General features: G+C 39.9%; 2 protein-coding genes across 2 annotated transcripts in view; both read left to right on the top strand.

Moving 5' to 3' along the window:
- Positions 1 to 7,613, top strand: part of HEMGN (hemogen) — an 18,317-nt gene extending 10,704 nt beyond the window's left edge. The window contains exons 4-5 of the mRNA XM_011993750.1: positions 3,456 to 4,642; positions 6,937 to 7,613. Coding sequence (XP_011849140.1) covers positions 3,456 to 4,642; positions 6,937 to 7,031 — 1,282 coding nt within the window. The 3' untranslated portion in view covers positions 7,032 to 7,613. The remainder of the gene's footprint in view (positions 1 to 3,455; positions 4,643 to 6,936) is intronic.
- Positions 7,614 to 11,752: 4,139 nt separating this feature from the next.
- The window catches only part of LOC105549283 (chromosome unknown open reading frame, human C9orf156), a 25,906-nt gene continuing 11,240 nt past the window's right edge, over positions 11,753 to 26,418 (top strand). The window contains exons 1-4 of the mRNA XM_011993747.1: positions 11,753 to 11,905; positions 17,724 to 17,898; positions 20,469 to 20,626; positions 23,400 to 24,056. Of these exons, the coding sequence (XP_011849137.1) occupies positions 11,830 to 11,905; positions 17,724 to 17,898; positions 20,469 to 20,626; positions 23,400 to 24,056 (1,066 nt within the window). The 5' untranslated portion in view covers positions 11,753 to 11,829. The remainder of the gene's footprint in view (positions 11,906 to 17,723; positions 17,899 to 20,468; positions 20,627 to 23,399; positions 24,057 to 26,418) is intronic.

Here is a 26,418-nt window from a genome sequence, read left to right as displayed (position 1 = left end):
GAGTCTCACTCTGCTGCCCAGGCTGGAGTACAGTGGCGAGATCTCGGCTCACTGCAACCTCTGCCTCCCTGGTTCAAGTGATTCTCGTGCCTCAGCCTCCCAAGTAGCTGGGAATACAGGCATCGGCCACCATGCCCAGCTAGTTTTTGTATTTTTAGTAGAGCTGGGGTTTCACCATGATGGCTAGGCTGGTCTGGAACTCCTGGCCTCAAGTGATTCGCCCACCTTGGCCTCCCAAAGTGCTGGGATTACAGGCATGAGTCACTGTGCCTGGCCAGCCCAGGTATTTTCTACTATATGACTTTGTATTTCTGTTCATTTAAAAATTGGTCTTTAGGTTTATATGTAAGTCTCCTTAAATCTGCTTGATGAGCTCTGCCCCTGATAAATGGAAGTAGTCTCAGTGTGCTAACAGAGTCAGGTTTCTGGGCTTGCTGGGCTGAGGGTATTCACTCAAATGGATAACACCTTGGTGAGCCTCTTGGCAGCTGGCTGGACTTGCTCTGGTGATACATCTCTATAATGCTGAGGCCTGCGCCCTCTTTTCTCACTACAACACACCATACAGTGCAATTTTATTAGTTTCAGAGAGAGGCAGCAGAGCGCATGGTTATGAGCCAGGCTGTTAAAGCCACAATGACTAGATTTGTAGCCTGGTTCCCCTACTTCGTAGCCAGAACCCTTGGAAATATTATGGAAAAGAAAGAATTCTCATTATAAATTAATAGATTGGCACTCTGGTTTATACACTAGTCTCTTTGCATTTAGTCTGTGTGTGTTACTTCACTACCCCTGAGTAAACTCATACTCAGGGTTTCTAGACCTGCGATCCAGGCACAGCTCATCTGTGCAGCCTGCAGGTGGATAATGTATATGGCTTGATTATCAAATACAAGTGTTGGGCAAGTTACTCAACATCTCTGTGTTTCAGTTTTGTCATTTGCAAAGTGAAAATAATACTATCTACTTCATAGACTGATGTGAAGATTATATGAGATAACAAAATAACTAAATTATTTAAACAGTGCCTGACATACACAAGCACTGTAAGAGTTTCCTATATTCATATTAGAGTCCTAATTTATATTTGAATAATTAATTCATGTAAGTCATTATATACAATTCTTATAACCACCACATGAAATGGGGCAGATATTATTTACCTTATTTCACCTACAAGGAAACCAAGGCATGTAGAGGTTAAGTGACTTGCCTACAATCATGAGAGACTACAGACTAAAGTTTAGGCCACATAGGCATTTTTTGTATTTTTTGAAAAACTACCAGGGAAGACATGGACTATTATATTACTCAGATCTCCTCACATAGATACCTAAATAATGAATTATTTCACATTTAATATCTAGGAAAAAATATGTGTTTCCTAAGGAATTTGGGTATACTATTAATATCTTTTTCAAAACATTTATAAGAATTTTATAATTTATCTTGTCACCTTGGTTACTTGTAGTAATAGTTCAAAATGCTGAGGTGCCATAACCGTCATCTTTAGATTTCCTTTTTATTTATTTTATTTATTTATTTATTTATTTTTTTTGAGATGGAGTCTTGCTCTGTCGCCCAGGCTGGAGTGCAATGGTGCGATTTTGACTCACTGCAAGCTCCATGTCCCAGGTTCACGCCATTCTCCTGCCTCAGCCTCCCGAGTAGCTGGGACTAGAGGCACCCGCCACCACGCCCGGCTAATTTTTTATATTTTTAGTAGAGGCGGGGTTTCACCGTGTTAGCCAGGATGGTCTCGATCTCGTGACCTCGTGATCTGCCCACCTTGGCCTCCCAAAGTGCTGGGATTACAGGTGTGAGCTACTGCACCCGGCCTTTTTTGTTTTTGTTTTTGAGATGGAGTCTCACTCTGTCACCCAGGCTGGAGCACAGTGGCACGGTCTCAGCTCACTGCAACCTCCACCTCCTGGTTTCAAGCGATCCTCTTTCCTCAGCCTCCCAAGTAGCTAGGATTACACATGCATATCACCATGCCTGGCTAATTTTTGTATTTTTAGTAGAGATGGGGTTTCACTATGTTGGCCAGGCTGGTCTTGAACTCCTGACCTCGTGATCCACCCGCCTTGGCCTCCCAAAGTGCTGGGATTAAGGCGTGAGCCACCATGCCTGACCTAGATTTCCTTTTTTAAATATAATTTTCAATATTATTTTAGACTGTTCTGTTACATCTGTACCTTTTTTTTCTTTTTTCTATAGCCTCATATTAGAAGTGAACATATATGCTTTTTTGATATTGACTTCAAACTGTGTTTGGTGAGGTAATCTTTTAAAAACACTTATTTACAATGGAAATTTCAAATATATACAAAAAATGGAACAGGGCATACTTTTTTAAAATATGCAAGGAACGATAGGCACTATAAAGATATAAAAAAACTCTGGTTTTTATCTCCAAAGAATGTCTAAAATGTTTACTAAAAGAAATACAGTTTCTTCAGAAATAACTACAGTATGAGGCAGCCTGCATTCCTAGTCTTTAGCATGGTACTCACAGTAAGTCCTATAGGAGAGCTAAGCTGGGAGAACATTTTAGTCCTGTAGTCTGTTAGAGAAGGCTCCATAGAGCGGGTAGCATGAAACAGAATTTCAGTAGATTTAGAAAAATGATGAAATGCTTATTTATAGTACTTTCCCCAGCCCCCAGCCCATCTGTATTAGCCATCTGTATTTGGTTATATTTGCAGTGCCTAACAATTTGTCACTGGCTGCAATTTCCATGCATATCCTTTCATCTTCTAGATCTTTAATTTGTTAATTAGGATTAAGTATAATATGGCCACTCATGCCTATCTACCAGGTTTCTTAATTTCAAGAAGTGTTTTTGCAGCCTTTGACCCACTTACAATATATCTCATTTGAGAGATACTGTAGCAACTTAGAATTCTTTACACAAAACAATGTATTTGATAATCAAGCAATATATAGCCTCCACCTGCAGCCTGCACAGATGAGGAGCCGTGCCTGGATTGCAGGTCTAGAAACTTGGTTTGTATGAGTTTACTCAGGCGTAGGGAAGTAACACACATAGACTAAATGCAAAGAGACTAGTGTATAAACCAGAATGCCACTCTATTAACTTGTAATGGGAATTATTTATTTTCCATAACCAAACTTTAAGAATATGCTGCAACACACACACACAAACGTGCGTTCATACACACGCGCGCATCCACTACCCTCACCAAGAAGGCTCCTGGTAAGCAAGGTATCAATGCCAAGAAGTCCTGGAGAAACATTCCCTCTCCTAAGAACTGAGAACACCTAGAGCTGCTCTTTCATTTTACAAACAAGGAGATTGAGGCCCAGAGAGATTAAGTGATGAGTTCATGATCCTTGTGCAATGAGGCAGTAGGGGACCTGGCACTGTCATTACAAGCATTTATTTGAATTCTGTAGCACCATTGCTGACACTAATTCTGTTCTTTCTGCAGAGAACAGAAAAAACGCAAGCAGCAGAGAACAGGAAAAGGAAATCAAAGAGGCAGAAAGAGACAACAAAATACACAATTGAAGGTGGAGCCTCAGTCACAGATAGAAAAGGAAATAGTGGAGAAAGTACTGGCACCTACAGAGAAAAAAACTGAGCCACTAGGGAGCATAACCAAAGTATTTCCTTCAGTAGCCTCCCCGCAAAAAGTTGTGCCTGAGGAACACTTTTCTGAAATATGTGAAGAAAGTATTATACATCAGGAGAATTCTTCCAAGTACCAAGAAATAGCAGTACAAAACCATTCTTCTGAAACACGCCAACATGTGGCTGAACCTGAAGACCTCTCTCCTAAAATGTACCAAGAAATATCTGTACTTCAAGACAATTCTTCCAAAATATGCCAAGACATGGTGGAAACTGAAGACAACTCTCCTAATGCATGCCAAGTAATAGCTGTAATTCAAGACCATCCTTTCAAAATGTACCAAGATATGGCTAAACGAGAAGATCTGTCTCCTAAAATGTGCCAAGAAGCTGCTGTACCCAAAGTCCTCCCTTGTCCAACATCTGAAGACACAGCTGATCTGGCAGGATGCTCCCTTCAAGCGTACCCCAAACCAGATGTGCCTAAAGGCTATATTCTTGACACAGACCAAAACCCAGCAGAACCAGAGGAATACAATGAAACAGATCAAGGAAAAGCTGAGGCAGAAGGCTTTTTTCCTAAAACACAAGAAATAGCTGAGCCTAAAGACCTTTCCACAAAAACACACCAAGAATCAGTTGAACCTAAACACCTTCCTCATAAAACACATAAAGAAATTATTGTGCCTAAAGCTCCCTCTCATAAAACAATCCAAGAAACACCTCATTCTGAAGACTATTCAACTGAAATAAACCAAGAAACACCTGGGTCTGAAAAGTATTCACCTGAAACGTATCAAGAAATACCTGGGCTTGAAGAATATTCACCTGAAATATACCAAGAAACACCCCAGCTTGAAGAATATTCACCTGAAATATACCAAGAAACCCCGGGGCCTGAAGACCTCTCTACTAAGACCTATAAAAATAAGGATGTGCCTAAAGAATGCTTTCCAGAACCATACCAAGAAACAGGTGGGCCCCAAGGCCAGGATCCTAAAGCACACCAGGAAGATGCTAAAGATGTTTATACTTTTCCTCAAGGTAAGTGCTGTTTATAGCACCAAGGTAGGTATATCTCCCCTGGAGTAGTGATTTACAACCTTCTCTGACAATCCTGGGTTATTCTCAGTTATGTCAATGGATACTATTAATTTTATTGACTAGTTTTAAGTAAACAATATGTTCATGCAACCAATGTATGTCTTGGCATATTTCAAAGAGTTAAAAAATTAAAATATAAGCATGTACAGTAGTACTTATTCATACTATTCATCCATTATGAGATGCTATAGTCAGTGAAATGAACCCAGTATAGGGTGAATTATTCCAAAATATTTTAAAAAACAATTAAGTCTACATTAACAAGAAAGCTTGATGAATGAACTTTTTCTAGAAAATTTAATTTGCCTGATAAATGGAAGGCAGGTAAATTCATAGTACAAAGTACCGAGGGAGATACAAAGCTGTAAAACATACAGCTGTATATTTTACAAAGCTGTAAATACAAAGCTGTTACTAGGGAACTCATTCCTGTAGGATTTCAGGTTTACCAGAAACCGTTTCTATTTCAAGATTTGTTCCTGAAAAACTTTTTTCTAAGTATAGCAATTTGAAAATAATGCAACCGTTCTTTAATTCACTTGCCTCAGAGACATAACTGAGAACTTCACTTCTCTTCGTACAATACTGTAGATAGTGTAAGAAATGGACTGGAGTCTATCAGACCATAGTTATCCCCAGGAAACTGATTTCTAAAGAAATCCCTTCAGTAGTTTATTTGCTCTTTATCCTAAAAAATGAGTGCAACAAAAACATAGGGCTAGCTGGTTTCCAAGTAATACCAGTTTTGAAGAACTACTTTAAAGAAATACATTGCAGTAAAAAGCAGGCATGTGAAGCAGTACGTTCACTGACAGAGTACCCTGCTGGAGAAGCAGCTCTAACCAACACAGCGTCCTGATTCCTAACTGCTTCATTCTAAACCCAGCAAGATCGATATGGTCAATTAATTAATGCTCATTTTATTTTTGGCTTTGTTTGACCAACTAAATGGCAATATCTATTTTTGCTGATTATAAAGTAGTAAGTGTTCATTGTAATAAAGCAATATGTAAGTGAATATCAAGTAAAAGCCTCCTTTAATACCATCTTCTATCTCCAGTTCCCAATGTTAAGGTTGTTCTGTTTCAACAAATGAGACAGTACTCATCCTATTCTGTAACTTGTTTTTGGTTTCATTTACAATATGTATTGGAGCCATCTTTATGATGTCTTTTGTAGCAACTGCATAGTACTATGCTATATGTATGTGCAATAATTTATTCAACCAGTCTCTATGAGGATGAACACTCAGTTTACTGCCAAGTTTTACTATTACAACAATGTTCAATGAACATCATTGGGAATAACATTTATTTAGTTAACACTTATCAGGTACTTTTCTACGTGCCAGACACCATATTATATATTTTATATGGTTTACTTTATTCAATGTCAAAAGCTCTACTGGATAAATAATACTCCCATTTTAAATATAAGGAAATGGAGGCACTGGAGGCTTAAGTTTGTCTGATTATTTCCTTTGAATCAATCCCTAGAAATTGAATTGTTGGGCCAAAGGGTACCCACATTTAAAGTCTGAATATACAGTCAGTCAGACTAGCCTCCAGAAACATGGTAGTGATTCACACAAGACAGGTGCCTTTTCCCCACACCCTTGTCAGCACTGTACATTATGACATTTTAAAAATCCTTGCCTGTCTGCTAGGTTAAAAAATACACTTGATCTTAGCCAAAAGGCCAAGAAGCGATAGGTTAAAAAATAAAACTCACCTAACGGTCTTAATCACCCCCTTTTATAATTAATGTTACTAGACAACTTTTCAGAATTATTATAAATATAATTTTTAAAGAATTGCCTGTTTGAATCCTTGTCCCATTCAACATCTTTGATTTCTATCTTTTTCTGATTAAAAAATCTCTTTAAATAATGGTTTTTACTATGTATATGTTGCAAATATTTTTCCAGTTGTCTTTGATTTGGTTTAACTTTGTTCATAGTGGTTTTTGCCATATATAATTTTAATTTTTAGATATTCAAACCTGCTAGTCTTTTCCTTTACAGTTTCTGGTCTCTGTGTTCTGCTTAGAATCCTGAGATTACTAAAAACACTACTATTTCTATAACTTTATGGTATTTAAATATTTAAATATTTACTCCATCTGTGGTTTGTTGTTGTGTATGTTGTGAAGCAGTTTTTCTCCCTCCAAATGGTTAGTCAATTGTCCCAATACAATTTATTGAACCTATTTTTTCATTTTATTTGATTTTACAGAAACAAAAGAAAAACCCAAAGAAGAGCCAGAAATACCAGCAATTCTGAACGAGATTCATCCAGAAAATGATGTCTATAGTTATGTTTTGTTTTAACAATGCTCAACCATAAAGTTGGGGTCCAATGGAACACAGAGCTTAACAGTTTATGCGTGATTTTCTCAAAATATTGTAAAACTTTTGACAATGCTCATTAATATTATTTTTTCTACTTGTAGACCATATCTGAAAGAAATAACATTTTTTAAGGCTCTGCCACATAGACAATATCATGCTAGAGTGTGTGTGAATGTGTGTGTGTATGTGTGTATATGTCTGGGAGAGGATAGTGGTGGGAAGAGACAAATAAGGAAGCGGGGAGGACTGGATAATTGGTTTTCCCCCCTAAGAACATTTATTTAAGTCTTAAGAGCAGATAAGTGACTAAGACTGAACACTTACACTTTGGGGAGTGTATAGTTTTCTTGTAAATGCTGTTCATTACTAATGAAACAGTAGCATCAAATTTTTATTCAGGCTTTAGTTGGCTCTTTTGGTTAGTTTTAACAATTCTCCTTAAAAGATATTTTGGAGTGATGAATGTAGTTTACTTTTGTATTTGAAAATTGATTTTCTATTTTTACTTTTTAAATATTGTATTTGTGCAAAATGTACATTAAATCATTATTACATGCTTAACTGTGTGGATGACATCATGTTAAGAACTGTGGAGGTTAGAAGACATATATAACACCCCACGGTGGGGTTAATTTGGTTTCATGGGGAAATAAAACAGAAAGCAAATAATTACAAAAGAAAATAGTAAGTGCTGGTGCCATTTGAATGGTAGATACAAACAGAGAATGCTCACTTTTTGCTGGAGTGACCTGAAAAAATTACACAGGCATGAAGCCTTGAAAGATGGAAACGATTTGCATAGATGTGGATAGCAGCATTATTGTATGTGACAAAGAGAACGGTGAGTTCAAAACATGTTCAAAACTGCAGGCAAACTACAGTTAATATAGAGTCCATATGAAATAGCAGTAGGCTTTGCATGCTAAAAAGCTCATATTAGTAGAGCACAGAGAATTTTGCATACCTAACCAAGAAATATATCACTTGTTAAATAATGGGGAATGAAGTAAGATTTTTGAACAACAGAATGGCAATTTTAGTATTTTAGGAATATGATAAACATGGTGATAATGGCAAAGATTAACTGAAAACGACAAGAGACCGGGGCAGGAATAGAAACTCTTCTGGATGGGAAGATGTCTGAAAATCTACCCTGGTATTTTTTGTTTTCAGTTTTCCTTCTGTTATTACAGAAGACTAAGGAAATTTTTGCAAATAAAGGTTCATTCAGCAAGAACACACTTGCACAAGCTTTCCATATAGGCACTGTGCTAGGTACTAGCTACATCAAAGAACAAGACAGGGTCCCAGTTCCTCAGGCATTCATGGTATAATGAACATGAGAGAGCAGTGGTTCTCTCAACTCTCCTGGTACATTAGACTCGCCTGGGAAGGTTTCGAAAATATATATATGTCCAGACTTCTCCCCCAGGGATTCAGATTCCCCCATCTAGGTGACATACAGGCATAGGTATATTTATTTTTTAATTGTTTTATGCTTCAAATAATAGTTTTTGGAGGAATAATTTTAGAATTACAGAAAAGTTGTCATGATAGTACAAAAGTTACTATATACCTTTTTCCCAGTTTACACCAATGTTAACGTCTTACATAACCATGGGCCATTTGTCAAAACTAAGAAATCAGGATAGTTACACTCATTAACTACAGACATTCCATTTTCATGAGTTTTTCCACTAATGTCCTTTGTTGGCTTCAGGGTCCAATCCAGAGCTTTTTATTTTAAAAGCTCTCCCAACAATTCTAAAGTGGAGCTAGGGTTGAGAACCACTGGTACAGTGGGATGTTACAATATTGTTTCCCTCCTATCTGCCTACTCCCTTTTGTGTGTACGTTAAATTTTTTACCATCAGGATATATTCATTGTACAATGATTCATACCCCCATTATATTTATTACACAACATACTGAGGGCAGCACAACCACAAAATAGTTTATTTATTTATTTATTTTTTTGAGATGGAGTCTGGCTCTCTTGCCCAGGCTGGAGTGCAGTGGCGCCATCTTGGCTCACGGCAAGCTCCGCCTCCTGGGTTCACGCCATTCTCCTGCCTCAGCCTCCCGACTAGCTGGGACGACAGGCGCCCGCCACCACGCTCGGCTAATTTGTTTTTGTATTTTTAGTAGACGGGGTTTCACCGTGTTAGCCAGGATGGTCTCCATCTCCCGACCTCGTGATCCGCCCTCCTCGGCCTCCCAAAGTGCTGGGATTACAGGCGTGAGCCACTGCGTCCGGCCACAACCATGTAATAGTTTCTTACCTCTCAATGACACTTCAAGATTTATACTTTCACATAAACTATTTTATCTGATCTGTACAAAAGTATGTGAAATAGGCTAGGCGGTGATTATCACCCCCACTTAAAGATGAGGGAATAACATCATAGAGGGAAGGTACTCACCCAAAGTCACATCTGACTTCCTCAGTGCTTTTTGTTTCTTCTTTGGAATGTGCTTCTGTCTCAATTTCACCTGCCAAAGTGAGCCAGAATTAGAGGGAAAAAAAAAGTAAACTGAAGTCTCAAGTTCTAAGAGTGTTGCATTAAAATGGACCTTAAGAGATTTGCATATGTACAGTGTACAGCAGCACAAAAATGAGATGGGGGAGTAGAGGGAAAGAGGAATGCAGTACATTAGAGGAAGCAGAATTCCTCTCTCCACCTCTCAGGACCCTTTCTGCTTGCCCTCTTAAATCACTCCTGTATTCACACACAACTTCTGCCTTCTCACCATTCTTGTTCAAACATCAGTATGCATCTAAAATTCTTCTGGCGTTCTTGGCTTAGAACCTTGAGGTGATAGAATTAAACTTTTGCAAGAATCCTAGCTTGACTTTGTGCTGCCCTCCTCTCAGGTTCTTAGAAATCCATGAACCCTATGATATTATATCCAAAATGATGTGTGAGATGGTTCAAAGCTTTAATTGATTCTCAAAGGGGTCCTTCACCCAAATGAGAAGTTAAGAATCACTCTACTGAGAAGTGCTTCTCAAAGTACAAGCTGAAGACCACATAATTATTTAGGTCATTTCTTTAAGGCAGATTTCTAGGTCTTACCTCTGGAGGAGAGGTTAAGTCTTACAAACTGCAAATAATCACATACAATTCCAGACAAGATAATAAGAACTTCAAATCATAGACTAATAAATGTGCTGCATATTTAAGTTCCTGTTTTCAGTCAAGAGACATTTTACCTTTAAAAGAGGTATCAATCTATTTCACTAGTATATTCAAATCAGCTTTGCATTTCAGTACTTGTCACACTTAATAATTACATATTTTTTGTGTGTGATTATCAACATCTACCATGCCCTCCAGGTGGGCAAGTATCTCTCTCCAAGTCTACTCTTTCCACAAATTAAGCGGGACTATCATTTTCAGCAACATCACCATCTAGTGGCAAGTGCGGTAATTCCGGCCCAATTTTACACACATACACACACACTGGTTTTCAAACTTCTCTCCAGCTGCACAGAACTGTTCCTCCTAAAAAAAAAAAAATGGCAGCCTTTTCCAAGTTGTCATGTAAAAATGACCTGCCAAAAGACACTATACGCATTTGATCAGTTTTATTTCATTTTTTAAACTACAATCTTTAATTATTTGGCTCCTACTGCTGGTTATTTTCTACTAGAAATCAATGACAAATGGACAGACATGGAAACATCTTTTCATAGTTGTTAGGCTTTTCAATCTGTGGACTCATATGCTTTTGAATATTTTATACTACAGATGTTAACAGATAAAAAGATAAAAGATTAAAAATTTTCTCCCATAAAGAGAATTATGTACATAGAAACTAGCTATAGGTGAGAGACAGCATTACAAGTGGGTAAAAGATAGGCTATCATTGCAAGGACAACTGGTCATTGCATTGGATTAAAAAATTATTCATATTAGCTCTTAGCTTCTCAGAGCTGTCCAGAAACGACAATAATCCCCACAATGTACATGGCATGTTGACTCTTACAATTCCATTCTCACTTCAGTTCTGGTAAGGTGTGGAGCACAAGAAACAGTTCCCACTCCTTAACCCCTAGCACATAGTAGGGCTCCTTTATAATATTCGCCACACTTGGAATAAGACTTATTTGGGGTTGTTTCTGACAAAGCATAACTTCTATTATGGAAAAATTGAGGCATAAAAAGGATAATCACATCTGTTTTCCCACCACCCAAAGAGAATTTTTTTTTCTTTTTTTAGATACACGGTCTCGCTCTGTCACCCACGCTGGAGTGCAGCCTCAAACTCCTGGGCTCAAGCGATTCTCTCGCCTCAATCTCCGGGGTAGCTGGGACCACAGGCGCTAGAGGAGAATTCTTAACATTTCTTAACGTCCAGTCCTTCCGCTCTGTGGTAATTACATATACACATCCTTTAAAAATTAGGGTCATACTGGACGTGTAGGTTGCTTAATAATGTTTCGAGAGAGACATAGTTGCGAGTTCTTCATCGAGGTGTGTTGCCTCTCAGAAAGCGCGGGAACCCGGAGCCGCAGCCTGCCCTGGGAGGGCGGGCAACTGCAGCAGCTCTGTCTAAGATAAACGAGATTGGGGTCCCGGAGAGGAACACGCCCCGGAGAGGGGTTCGACGCCCCTTGGAGACCTCCAAACGTCCCTCAGCGCCACACTGCGCGCGCGCGCACTCTCCTGGGCTCGCGGGACCCCGCCGGCGAGGCTACTGCGCATGCGTCAGGCATGGAGCGCGGAAGCGGAAGGTTGGATGCGTCGCGTAGGCACCTCAGCAACCAGTAGCCATGCGCGGCTTGGAGGAGCCGGGTCGTCGGCCTACAGCGACCCCGTGCGGCTGCGTGAAGCCGGCTCTGGAGACAGGTAACTTCCAAGAGACTGGCAGTGCCACACTCTGGAGAGGTCTTCGTTGCCAAGCGGGGTGTGAAACGCAAGATCTGGAACTGACGTGCGTCATTCTCCTACCTACGGCGAAGGCACGGGTCATGTGCTGCGGCGACCACGTGATGTGCTTCGGCGAGTGGGATGACGTCATCGGGGTTGTTCGGCTTTGTTACAAGGCTTGCACTGTCCGCCTAGTCTTGGCTCAGTAGCTGGAGCAGCTAAGTGTAGCGTAGCGGCTTTTCTCTTAGGGGTTTCGTTGCCATAGTATATGGGGGGTGGTGTTAGGCGGGTTAGGAATTAGTAAATGCCATAGGAGAGAGACATCCTGCGCTGTAGGAACGAGGAGAGAGAAGGGGAAAATTTCGGTCGGAGAAAATAGTTTTAAATTGGGCCTAGAAAGGCATGAATTTGTTTCTGTTTACTCACACGTTTTCATAGAGGAATATTTTAGCTTTAGAAACTAGAAAGCGAATGGAAGAGAATTAAAATAGCCTGCCAGAGAAAGCCATTGTCAATATCTTGGTGTCTACCTTCCATACTTGTTTCTTTGCATACACGCTTGAAAAGTGAGATACTATACGACCTTACTGTTTAGTAACTTTAAAAGAATTTAAAAAAAACTTAGGGCAATTAATGTTAATTTTAACACTTTGTTTTGTTATTATTAATTTTTGTAGAGGCAAGCTCTCACCATGTTGCCCAGGCTGGTCTCGAACTCCTGGGCTTAAAAGCAGTCCACCTGCCTCAGCCTCCCAAAGTTTTGGGATTACAGGCGTGAGCCACTGCGACCAGCATAACGCTTTGTTTTAGAGATGTACTCTAATTCGTGTAACCAGCTTCCTGTTACTGAGCATTTAGGTTATTGTCAGTTTGCATTGTTCTAAAAGAAAGCTCTTGAAGCCGAAATGTTTGTGTACATTCTAAAGTTTGAACTTTGTTAAATTTCTTGGAAATGCTATTACCTGGTCAAATGTGCTTATTTAAAAAAAAATTGTTGCACACTGCCAGATAACAGGTCTAATATTTTGACAGGAAGGAAAACGCAGCAGCCAGGGCTCAGAAGTCTACACAGTATAGGTTTGGGGAGCTAGAAGTCTAAAGTGTTAGATGGAACAGGGAGGTGAGAACCTTTGGGTTCTGATTGTGAAGAACCTTGAGTGCCAGGCTAAGAAATACAAAGTCTGTTAGCAGTAGAGACCATGAAAAGTTTAAAGAGTTAGCATAACACGAGAAACTCTAGGATTGTTGAGGATTGGTCTAGAGTATTTTGAGAAGGGGAAGAACTTGCAGTGGAAACAGAAAGCCTAAGAAGGGTAATTTCATAGTCCAGGCAGAAAGGAAAAGGACCTGAACTTATTTTCAGAGCAAGATATGTAGACAATCCTATATACAAAAAAACCCCACGTTGATTACTTACTGGCTTTTTACTTATTACGCAGTTAATACAGTTGTAATATTTAAATGAGGAAAAAGCCTGAGCAGGGACTTTAAAAAGCACCCCTTGCTGGGCACTTTCTATTTTACTGGATGCTTTCCATATTTTATTAGTACTCTTACAGCTTTCCAAAGTAGGTATTATCCTTGTTTTATAGATGAGAAAACGGATTCAGAGAGAGAGAAGCTAGTTTTTGCCATAGTCACAGAGCTAGTGTAGTGGCCCTGTGTTGTTTTTATCCTTTTTCCATTCTGAAACCAGTCCTAATTCTCGTGCTCCTTTGAGGAACCACTTCTCCCCTTTTCCATGAGGTTCTTGTGCTGGTTTTTGGTATACCTGTGCTCATTTATCTCTATCCCTGCAAAGGCGCCTAGCTAGAATTGTGGATTTACTTGTCCTTCTCTGTCAATATACTGGAAACCCTTGAGGATGAGAACTGGTTCTTATTTGTACCCCCAAGTCCTTAGCACAGTGCTTACCAAATGGTAGGTATTTACTGTTCTTTTGGGTTTTTGTTGTTTTGAGATAGGCAAGAAGACCAGAATTCCCCTGGACAAACAGTGTCAGGTCTCTGCTTCAAATAGCATTTGTATTTCATAGCCTTATCCCCAGCCTCCTGGGGATATATATATTTATATTCAGAGAATAATATATATATTTATATATATTCAGAGAATATATAAATATGTCCCAGAAGAGTTCAGACGTATTAGAATATGGATATTTGATATTTTGTGATTGGTCCCAAACAGAGTAGCAGAGTTAGAAGAACTCTTACAAAGTACCTCTTCAGTATACTTTCAGTTCGTTGCTAATCTAGTGTTGTCTTGCTTATGTTCTTAAGGAGATGCACAAAAAGGATAGAAATAAATCTAATTGGCAGCCATATCATATGTGTAATCTGAAAAACAGGCATAGACTGATTCAGTGAAGTGATGAATCAGCTATAATATAAATTCCTAGGCCCCAAATCAAAGAGTCAAGGGCGGACGACTTTAATTACGTTACTGCTGATAGGACATTTTCCATGATATTGAAGTATGGTGTGAGGGTCTCCCCAACCATTAATTCCACTGTAGTAAGAGTTCTTGGTTTGTATCTTTTCTCCAAACTTAACACAATGTCTGGCAATTGTAGACACTTGGAAAATAGTGTTTCTCTCTTCCTTCCTTTCCCATCTTTCTCTTCTTCTTTCCTTTCTTTTCTTTTTTCTTTTCTTTTCTCTCTTCTTTCTTTCTTTACTTTTCTCCTTTTTCTCTCTCCCTTTCCTGTCTTTTCTTTCCTTTTCTTTTTTCTTTCTTTCTTTTCTTTTCTTTCTCTTTCTTTCTTTCTTTTCTTTCTTTTCTTTCTTCTCTCTCCCTCTCCCTCTCTCTCTCTCTCTCTCTCTCTCTCTCTCTCTGTCTCTCTGTCTCTCTCTCTCGGTGGAGCAGGGCTAACTCATAGGCAGTGTGCCCAGAGTATCAGCCAGAAAATGTCTCTTGAAGAAATGAAAACGAGACACAGGAATTTTGTGGCTGGGTTAGGAGTCTTTTTTGGCCATTTGTCTTCCAGACATAAAGAAGATGCACCAGGTCGTTTGGCCTCAGTTTCTTCATTTTTAAGATGTCTGCTATATCTGTTCCACAGAAGCATGGATGAAGATCAAAAAGAAAAATAACAAAAAAACAAAAAACAATGCCTATAAACATACTTGGAGAAAAATTAAAGTTGTCAAAAACATACAGAGTATGGATGGATCTTAGCCTCATAATATTGAGAGAGAAAAAGCAAGTCTGAGAAGACAGCTTACAGTTTGGTGCCAGTTTTTATAGATCTTAAAGACAAAAATCAATGAAATGCTGTTTAGGCATGCATTTACATGTAACAAAATCATACTTTGAAAGGAAGTGAGTGATAAAGACCAAATTCAGGCTTCTGTTTATCTCAGAGGGAAAAGAAGGGTGTGAGATAAGAGGAAAACAACCTAAAAAGACACAAGTCATTGGTAATGCTCTAGTTTTTGGGGTGGGTGGTGTGTACGTGGGGTTTCATTATATTATGCCGTATAACTTACATGTATGTTGCATATAATATATGTATCAAATAATATAGCTTCTAGAAGTGAAGAGTAATGAAAGATACCGTGAGGGACAGCCCCGGACCTAGAGTCTTACTGCTTATGCTGGTAGGGTAGATTTAAGGAAGCAGGAAATAAAATGAAAGTCTGAAGTGTCCTTATGTCAACTTTGAGAAATTGATAACGCTCTCATGAAATGTGAAAATAAAAAAGTTATCGATAAATTCAAAGTGGTAGCCATGGAAACCTTAGACTTTAAATTTATATTGATAGTGTCTGGCCATTTTTTTTCTTTTGAAATATGTTATTAAAAAAATTGATTTTTTTTTTTTTTTTTTTTGAGATGGAGTCTCACTCACCTAGGCTGGAGTGCAGTGGCGTGATCTTGGCTCACTGCAACCTCCGCCTCCCAGGGTCAAGTGATTCTCCTGACTCAGTTTCCCAAGTAGCTGGGACTCCAGGCATGCACCACCATGCCTGGCTAATTATTATTATTATTATTTTTATGTTTTTACTTTTAGTAGAGATGGGGTTTCACCATGTTGGCCAGGCTGGTCTCAAACTTCTGACCTTAGGTGATCTGCCCGCTTCAGCTTCCCAAAGTGTTGGGATTACAGACATGAGCCACCGTGCCTGGCCTAATTTGTGATGATTGAAAAAATTTCAAATATGATAGAAATTACAAAGTTAAATTTAAAGGTAGTTTAAATATCTTACCACCCAGATAAACCACTGTTGAAAAAAATTGGTGAATATTGGCCAGGTGTGGTGGCTCACCCCTTTAATACCAGCAGTTTGAGAGGCCGAGATGGGCAGATTGCTGGAGGTAAGGAGTTTGAGACCAGCTTGGCCAACATGGTAAAACCCCTTCTCTACAAAAAAAAAAAAAAAACAACAATTAGATGGGCATGGTGGTGCGTGCTTGGGAGACTGAGGCACGAGAGTCACTTGAGCCTGGGAGGTGGAGATTGCAGGGAGCTGAGATCGTGCCACTGCTCTCCAGTCTGGGCAACAGAGCGAGACTCTGTCTCAAAAAAAAAAACAAACAAAAAACACACATTTGGTGCATATCCTTCCAGATAGCTTTCCAAACATACCTGTGCATGTTTAAGAAGGTAAATAAATATATAACAAATTTCCATAAGTGGGATTATATACATATTATTCTTTTACTTTTTCAATTTCCACGTTAATCAGCTTAGACATATATAATCTTTTCTTCCATGCAACATGAATTTTTTGAGTACCTACTCCCTTGCAGGCAATGTACTAGACAGTGAGAATGCAGCGATAAACAAGACAGAAAAACTCCTGCCCACATGGAGCTTACATTCTAGAGGGGCAGCAGGCTACTGGACCAAGCCTCACTTGAAATCTACCTTGCCTCTAGATATTTTAGCACTATGAGCTTATAAGTTGTCTTTATTGCTTAAATTAGTTTATTTCATATGTTCTGTTGCTTTCAATTGAAGACATCCTTACTTATATATACCCAGTGTTTCCTCATCTTTCATTATTCTCTGCCTCTTATTTCATACTCCAGCCAATCAAAATAGCTTGTTTCCTGGATATGCTATGACATTTCTCACTTTTGTGTACGCTGTCTCCTCTATTAGAAATACCCTCATAGGCCAAGCATGGTGGCTCATGCCTGTAATCCCGGCACTTTGGGAGGTCCAGGTGGGCGGATCATGAGGTCAGGAGTTCAAGACCAGCCTGACCAACGTGGTGAAACTCTGTCTCTACTAAAAATACAAAAAAAAAAAAAAAAAAAAATAGCTGGGTGTGGTGGCGGGTGCCTGTAATCCCAGCTACTGAGGAGGCTGTGGCGGGACAAATGCTTGAATCTGGGAAGCAGAAGTTGTAGTGAGCCGAGATCGCATCACTGCACTCCAGCCTGGGCAACAGAGTGACTCCATCTCAAAAAAAAAAAAAATAAGTAAAATAAATAAATAAATAAATAAATAAGCCCTCATAGCCCTGGCCAAAGTCGCATGACTTAGTACTGGTAGCATAGAATTTTAATTATGGTCATAGTAGGTATTCTGAAAATGCCCCCTTCGTTTCATTCTTTCTTGGACCATTATTCTTTCTAGTATATCTAAAGGGATATTACTATGTATGGAATGATGTGTGTGTGTAATGATGAGAATATACGTATTCATGAACATTATAAAAATCATTTTTATAGTTGTACAACACTAATATTTTAAAACTATGAAACCAATGCGTTAGAGAAAACATGTTTTCTTACAACCTGGTTTGACCTTTTGACTAATAATTTCTTAACTAATTTTCTCCTATAGGGAATCTTTTAACTGAGCCAATCGGCTACTTGGAATCCTGTTTCTCGGCCAAGAATGGTACTCCAAGACAGCCATCCATTTGTAGCTATTCTCGAGCCTGTTTGAGGATTAGAAAGAGCATCTTTAATAATCCTGAACATTCCCTGATGGGCCTAGAACAGTTTTCTCATGTTTGGTAAGTTATTTTATAGTTAGATGTAGGATTTTGGGCCAGAACTTGCCCCCAAATAAAGTACTCCAATTGAAGGCAACCTTGGAGTCTGCCATCCAGACCACCGTCATCTTTCTGTTTTGTTTTGTTTTTGAGACGGGGTCTCTGTCACCCAGATTGGAGTACAGTGGTGAGATAGCAGCGCATTGCAACCTCTGCCTCCCAGGCTCAAGGTATCCTCTGACCTCAGCCTCCTGAGTAGCTGGGACCACAGGTGTACACCACCATGCCTGGCTAATTCTTTTTTGTATTTTTGGTAGAGACGGGGTTTCACCATGTTGCCCAGGCTGGAACTCTCATCTTTTGCGTGGATTTTTTTTATTTTTTATTTTTTAAGACAAGTGCAGTAGTGAGAAGGGGGGAAAAGTAGAACAAAAAGTTCAATCTGTAACTCACTGTGAACAATCGATTGAGATAACTCACTACCTTTGGACCAGCCTGTTGTATGGAATTTTGTACTGTATTTATGCATATGATTGTCTGTGTCATTTAGACATCCTCGGGGAGGCTTGGGATTCACTGAGGTGGCATGTTCCATTTGCAGTTGGTTCTAATTGTGATGAATGCCTTCTGTTGAGTGGAAATTACAGACCTCCTTGACTCTGCCCCTGGGTCATTATTCTGTCATCTAGACCAGGGGTCAGTAAACTATGGCCCATTTTTTGTAAATTATTTTTATGGAAACACAGTCATGTCCATTTATTTATGTATTGTTTGTGGCTGCTTTTGTGCTATAGCAGCAGAGTTGAATAGTCTCTGTAGTGACTGGTTGGCCTACATATCCTAAAATATTACTCCCTGACCCTTTATAGAAAAAGTTTACAGATCCTGCTCTAGACTCATGTAGAATTAAATATACTCCTAAAAGACAAGACGCTGTAGAAATCTGGATACTTTTAAGTGTTACCTATATTAGGGCCTGTGTTATACTAGCATTGTTTGTGGTCTTTTCAAATTCTGTCTGTGTTCATTCTTCACCCCAACATCAGCAGTTTAAATCGGTCTGTTTTTATTGGTAGAGACCTAAAAATTAAGTGTTTATTCTGAAATAGTTTATTTTTCATGTTAATTTGGGGACAAGATTAGATTAGAAAGAAAATGTGTGTTCTGACCTAGTTTGTATTATGACCCTGATTGAATTATTTAAGTTATTGATGATGTAAAACATGGGTTCAGAAGTATATAAAGAGATTTTTCCTTATCCCTCCTATTTTCCTCCTCTCTCCCCAACCCCAACCCCTCATCAGAGATTATTACTGTTGACAGCACGGTGTAGATTCTGCCAGACCTTTTAATGTTTTCTTTTTCAAATACACATAGAAACAAATTTATACATACAGAGTGGGTATTTGTTTTTTTAAAAAAAGTATGTTTCCTTCACATAACAGTATATACCATGGAGAGCTTTCATGACAGTAGATTTACCTTTTTTTTTTTTTTGCTTTAATAGCTGTCTATTATTACAAAATATAGATGTACCATGTGCACTCTTGTTAATGGAGGGCTATGTTGTTATTATAATACTGTGACAAACTCCCTTAGAAACATTCTTGGCCACTTGTGTATTTTTATGGACAGGATGTCAGAAGTGGATATATTGGACTAGAAGGTAAGCATATTTAGAATTTTAGAGAACTACTTCCAAATTATCCTCTGAAATTAACCAATGTATACTTCAATAATATATGCAAATGGCCTTTTTCTTACACCCTTCCCAACACAATATGTTATCAGTTTTTTACATTTTTGCCTGATGGGGAAAGAGAATATTTTGGTTTTTTAGCTTAATTTCTAAATTTATAAATTTCTAATTATTAGTGAAGCTCAACATCTTTTCATATGATTCTTAGCTACTTGTCATTTTTTTGTGAATTACTTATTCATGTTCTTTGCATAGTGTCCTATATTGGGTTGTCCTTAGTAATCTGTAGGAACAATTTATGTGCCACAGATACTAACCTATGGTCCATTATGTATGTAGCAAACATTTTCTCTTAGGCTGACATTTTGTAGTACATAAATGTTGTGGTTTCATGAGTTCAAATCTGTTAGTTTTTCTTCATGGCTTCTTGGTTTCGTATCTTACTTAGGAAGGTCTGGTCATGCCAAATGAAAAAAAAAAGGAAGGTCTGGTAAAATTATTTAACATTTCTGAACTTCAATTTCCTCATCCCAAAAATGGGGGATAAATTATATTATTTAAGATAGTTAAGAAGATTGCATGAAGTGAGTGTAAAATTATTTTACCGTACTACCTGACAAATAGCAGACAGTAAATATTGTTCATTGGGCACTTGACAAACATCTCTTAAGTTCCTACTGTGTGCCAGTTGTTGTGTTAGCTGCAAAGGATGTGGAGAGAAGGAAGGGGGATGGTGCTATTTTCTTCCTGCTAGATTACAAGTTAATACTATTTAAAACATGATTTCTGTTAATTTGTGAAAGATTGCATTTTTCCCCCATCAGATCATTGTGGTAAAATAACTTGTGTTCTTTTCTTATTCCGTGGTTTGGTTTGTTTTGTTTTTTTATAGGATTTTGTTTGTTTTTCATAAAAATGGTCATTTGAGCTGTAAGGCAAAGGTGCAGCCTCCTAGGCTGAATGGGGCAAAGACTGGAGTTTTTTCCACAAGGAGCCCTCATCGTCCCAATGCGATAGGACTGACCCTGGCCAAGCTGGAAAAGGTAGAAGGTAACCCATTTCATTTCTACTTTTACCTTTTTCTTTACACAGAAAAGCCTTATAAAATAAACACAGCATTCACCACTGGCTGTTTATTCAGATGAGTACCAATGATGTTAACTTCCTGAGAACCACCAGACATTGAAGAAAATACAATGATTAAAAGAATGTTAGCATTGAAAAATGTTGAAATAAACTCTCATAGGATGCTCAGAGTTTGTTTATGTTATTGCATATATCCAAAACTATTAAATTATTTAGAAATAACAAAAATTTCATAATCATTAAATTAGTAACCACAGTTTCTCTGACTTGGAATGCAGTGAATACAAAATGATTAAATGGACACTTTCCAATTTAACACATAATAACTCATTGTACATGCACATATGGAAGACACATAGACTGGTGGTATATCATTCCTTCCTTGCAGTCTTGGGGAAATGGACAGACACCATGGCTGCTGTGCTGATATCAGCTGTGCTATGTGGCAGGAGTCTGGGATGAATCACACTACAAGGACAAACATTGGTCAGATTGTAGAAGTTCTAGACTAACTAGTTTTAACTGTGTGTTCATATATAATCTAGTTACACATTTATGAAAAGCAGTCCATTCTGACCTAACAGGCAGCAGATGAAATGGCAGGTAAACTAGGAGTCAGGAGACCATTCCAGGCTTCAGCCTGCTGGTTGTGAAGTGGGAAAAGGAGAAGGACCTACTTCCTCTGTGATTCAACAGAATATTTTGAGAATCTTGTAAGACAAAAGTTCTGAAACTAATTTTTCAGGCTATTGGACACTAAATAGATGAGAGCAGTTATTTTGTTTGTTCTCTCCCAGAACTTGAACTCTCTCACTGGATTGTACTCAACTGGGCCTTAGGTAGTTTCCCCAGAAAAATTCAGTAGCTGATCCACCTTGACTTTTATCATTTATAATAGCTAACAACGTAGGTAGCAAGTACTAGAAGATTTATGATTATTTATGCAACCCACACATATTTTCTAGCACTGATTATGTGCCAGGCATTGTCCTAGGTGCTGGAGCTATAGTGGTAAACAAATCAGATAAAAATAGAAATCCTTGCCCTAAAGAACTTAATGTTTCAATTGGGGAGGTCAAGTCAGAAAGGTTAAAAGGCAAACACAGTAGCACTGTAGACATTACTATATAAGCTGTATGAGGACTAGTGTTTGTGCAGTGCTTTACAGTTAGTAAACAGTGTTCACGTACCTTATCTCACAGTGGCTTTGTGGGTTTGACACAGTAGCAATCCTCATCTCATAGGTGAGGAAACCAGGGCTCTTTAATGTTAGATAATCTGTCTAATAGCATCCAGCCAGGTGGTCATCTGACTAAATCTTTTGAAGTTTTAACTTATGCTACAGTGCCTTTCTTTTTCCTACAGATATTAGGCGTAATTCATCATCTAACAAGTCTGGAATCATCCTTCCAGAGTTCAAGGCTCATTCATAATAAGCATGTGTCAGAAATCAGGGTCCTGTATTAGTTACATTTTTCTTAAATGGAGACGAAGTCAGATATGACTGCATGCCGGTTTTCTGTTCTCATTTGACCTATTTTCCAAGAGTAAGTTAGTAGATGACTATGTGTAGCAGGAACTGGACAGCATATGTCCAGTGGGACAGCTGGAGACTTGTCTTTAGTATTTGGTAATGCTGACTTATGTGCTGCTTAATCTTTTGAGTCTTCATGGATGTATTAGATTTCTATTGTTGTGTAACAAATTACCACAGAATCATCAGTTTAAACAACACACATTTATTATGTGTTTGAAACATTATTATGTATCTGTGGGTTGGAAGGATGGGCACAGCTTAACTAGGTCATCTGCTTATGGTCTCACTAGACTGCAATTAAGTTGTCAGCTGAGATGAGTTCCTATCTGGAGGCTTGACTGTGGAATAATCTGCTTCAAGTCACTTAGATTGTTGGCCACATTGATTTCCTTGCCATTGTAGTAGGACTGGGGGCCCCAGATTCTTGCTGGTTGTTGACTGGAGGCTGTCCTCAGCGTCTAAAGGCTGTTTGCAGTTCCTTGCTCCGTGGGCTTCCCAGCATGCCTGCCTACTTCCGCAAGCCTTCAAGGAGAGTCTCTCGAGTGAGTCTTCCAGCCAGCAGCAGTGCTAACGAAAAGCATAGTCACTGGAGGGACATCATACCTCTTTTGCCGTATTCTATTGGTTAGAAGCCAGTCACAGCTGAAGGGGGAGGATTATATAAGGACATGAACTTCAGGAGGTGCGGGTCACAGGGCCACCTTTGGATCTGTTTGCCACAGTAGAAACCTTCATTGGTCCCACAGAGATATATTGAGGACTACTATATCCCTGGAACAGAAGCACCAGTGATACAGAGATGAGTTGGCCCCAGCCTGTGTTAAGGGGCCTGCCTGCTGTCTAGGGATAAAGACTCTAAGCTGGTCACTGCCCTACCATGGGGAAAGGGCTCTGGCAGAGGTTTGTGCACAGGCTTCTCTATGGGGACTGTAGGAAAGAATACTTTTGTCTGGAGGAGCCAGAAAGGCTTTGTAAAAGGTGTACTTTGAGGGCCTCAGAGATCAAGTAGGAGTTTGATAGGTAGAGAAGAGGATAGGCTACCAGGTAGCAAGAAGGATGTGTGTTGATTCTGGGTCTATGTGAGAGAATTATGAGTAAGCACAGTGAGGCATAAGCAGACAGTGTTAGAGGATTCTGGGGTGTGATTGTATTCTCCAAGTGTTTGCAGTGTTCTTCATTCTTCACGTTTTTATGTCATAGGTGGAGCTATATACCTTTCTGGAATTGACATGATACATGGCACACCAGTACTAGACATCAAGCCCTACATAGCTGAGTATGACTCGCCGCAAAATGTGATGGAGCCTTTAGCAGACTTTAATTTACAGAATAACCAACATACACCAAACACTGCGTCCCAGTCTGACAGCAAGACTGACAGCTGTGACCAGCGACAGCTGTCAGTGTGTGATGAGCCACAACCTCACCGTAGCACTAAGGAGAAACCTAAATGTCCTGAAGACAGAACTTCAGAAGAAAACTACCTGACACACAGTGACACAGCCAGAATTCAGCAAGCATTCCCTATGCACAGGGAGATAGCAGTGGATTTTGGTTTGGAATCAAGACGTGATCAGAGTTCCAGTATGTCAGAAGAACAAATTGGCCCATATGGCCCGGAGAAGAGCTTTTCAGAGAAAGGTACAGACAAGAAGCTAGAGAGAGTGGAAGGAGCAGCAGCCCTGCAAGGAAGCAGGGCAGAGACACAGCCCATGGCCCCTCACTTACCTGCTGGAAGGGCTGATGGAGCTCCCTGCAGCGTGGTTCCTGCCTGGGTGACAGAGGCCCCTGTGGCCACTTTAGAAGTGCGGTTTACTCCTCATGCCGAGATGGACCTTGGGCAGCTCAGTTCACAGGGTGAATCAGGTATCTTCAGTTTCTTCATTCTGAATGAGAGATGAACTTTTACTCTGAGATTTAGCCAAGTTTGGTATTTGTGAGGGCAGTTATATGGAGTGTTTGTCAGTGTGACTGGTTTTTAGGAAACAGGTATAAAATAATATTTTTGCAGCACCATCATATGATGAGTCTTGTTGGGCAACTGTGTGGTCAGCACAGTTAGTTCCAGGCTGTCAGCAAAGCATTGGCAGAGAGTGGCTGCTGCCTCACGAGGTGGCCCATGACTTACAGCGCCTTGTCTGCTTGTTAACAGTAGTTCTTAGAGTCTTCAAGCATCATTCAGAAGCTGAATTGTGCTTGTTCTGTACTTATGTACCTAAAGTTTTCTTATTTGTTTTACTGTCTTACTAGAGAAATGTTGCATTGTATTCTGATACAATTGATAGCAAACAGCAAAATTCAGAGCTGTTGCAGAAATAAGAAGTGATAAGACAGCTTAGCCTTTGGCACAGAGGACTCTAGGAGCCCAGAGTCAGAGGGGAAGAGTCTCTTAGCACAGAACTTGCCCCAACAAAGTCCCACAGCTAGAGGCATACACTTCGCTGCAGAAGAGAGGCCACAGGGCTCTTACATGGAGCCTGCTTACTTTAACACTTGGTTCTTAACAAATGTTATCTGGTTCCCCCAGCTCACAGCAGATCCCAAGCAGTAGCCTAGGATGAAGGAAGGGGCAGTTAAGATGTGGATACAGCGATACCAGTAAGAAGTAACTAGTTTCAGTTGTAGTAGGACTGGGGGCCCCAGATTCTTGCTGGTTGTTGACTGGAGGCTGCCCTCAGCGTCTAAAGGCTGTTTGCAGTTCCTTGCTACGTGGGCTTCCCAGCATGCCTGCCTACTTCAGCAGGCCTTCAAGGAGAGTCTCTCGAGTGAGTCTTCTGGCCAGCAGCAGAGCTAACGAAAAGCATAGTCACTGGAGAGACCTCGTACCTCTTTTGCACGGTGGCTTACTCCTGTAATCCCCGCACTTTGGGAGGCCGAGGTGGGTGGATCACTTGAAGTCAGGAGTTCAAGACCAGCCTGGCCAACATGATGAAACCCCATCTCTATTAAAAATACAGAAAGCCAGTTGTGGTGGCAGGTGCCTGTAATTCCAGCTACTCGGGAGGCTGAGGCAGTAGAATTGCTCGAACCTAGGAGGCAGAAGTTACAGTGAGCCGAGATGGTGCCACTGTATTCCAGCCTGGGTGGCAGAGTGAGACTCCATCAAAAAGAAGCAGCTGGTTGCCAAGGAGATGTCAGATTGCAAAAAGCTCTTCTTTGTGTTACAACTCAGTAAGGAGTCAGCCTAGCCATATAAAGAGGGAAGTTCATTTATTCATTCTACAGTTGTTTACTGAGCTTCTGCTTGGTACCAGACATTGGTCTAGGTTCTTGGAATACATCAGTGAACAAAACAGATTTTAAAAACCCCTGCTCTTGTGGAGCTTGCATTCTAATGGGGAGGAGAGAAACAAACTAAAAGCATAATAAGCAATCAAGTTATTATACCAAACATACTCAACATTATATAATATTAGAAGGTGATAAGAGTTACTGAAAAATTTAAGAGAGAATACAGCAGGGTTGGGGTGTTGTTACTATTTTACTTTATTTTTGAGACAGGATCTCACTCTGTCACCCAGGCTGGAGTGCAGTGGCAAGAATATGGCTTACTGCAGCCTCAACCTCCTGGGCTCAAGCAGTCCTCCCACCTCAGCCTTCTGTGTACGTGGGACTACAGGTGTGCATCACTACGCCTGGCTAATACTTTGATTTTTTTTTTTTTTTTTGAGATGGAGTCTCACTCTGTCGCCCAGGCTGGAGTGCAGTGGCTCGATCTCGGCTCACTGCAAGCTCTGCCTCCTGGGTTCATGCCATTCTCCTGCCCCAGCCTCCCGAGTAGGTGGGACTACAGGTGCCTGCCCCAACACCCAGCTAATTTTTTGTATTTTTAGTAGAGACAGGGTTTCACCGTGTTAGCCAGGATGGTCTTGATCCCTTGACCTCGTGATCCGCCCGCCTTGGCCTCCCAAAGTGCCTGGATTACAGGCGTGAGCCACCACGCCTGGCCTATTTTGATTTTTTTTAAAGAGATGGGGTCTCATTTTGTTGCCCAGGCTTGTCTTGAACTCTTGGGCTCAGGGGATCCTCTGTCTCAGCCTCCCAAAGTGCAGGGATTACAGGTGTGAACCTCTGCACCTAGCCTGTTGCAGTTTTATTTATTTATTTATTTATTTATTTATTTGAGACGAAGTCTTACTCTGTTGCCCAGGCTGGAGTGCAGTGGCCGGATCTCAGCTCACTGCAAGCTCCACCTCCCGGGTTTACGGCATTCTCCTGC

Source organism: Mandrillus leucophaeus, unplaced genomic scaffold, assembly GCF_000951045.1.
Source record: "Mandrillus leucophaeus isolate KB7577 unplaced genomic scaffold, Mleu.le_1.0 Scaffold433, whole genome shotgun sequence".
Classification (NCBI taxonomy): domain Eukaryota; kingdom Metazoa; phylum Chordata; class Mammalia; order Primates; family Cercopithecidae; genus Mandrillus; species Mandrillus leucophaeus.
This window is presented reverse-complemented; position numbering and strand designations above follow the sequence as displayed.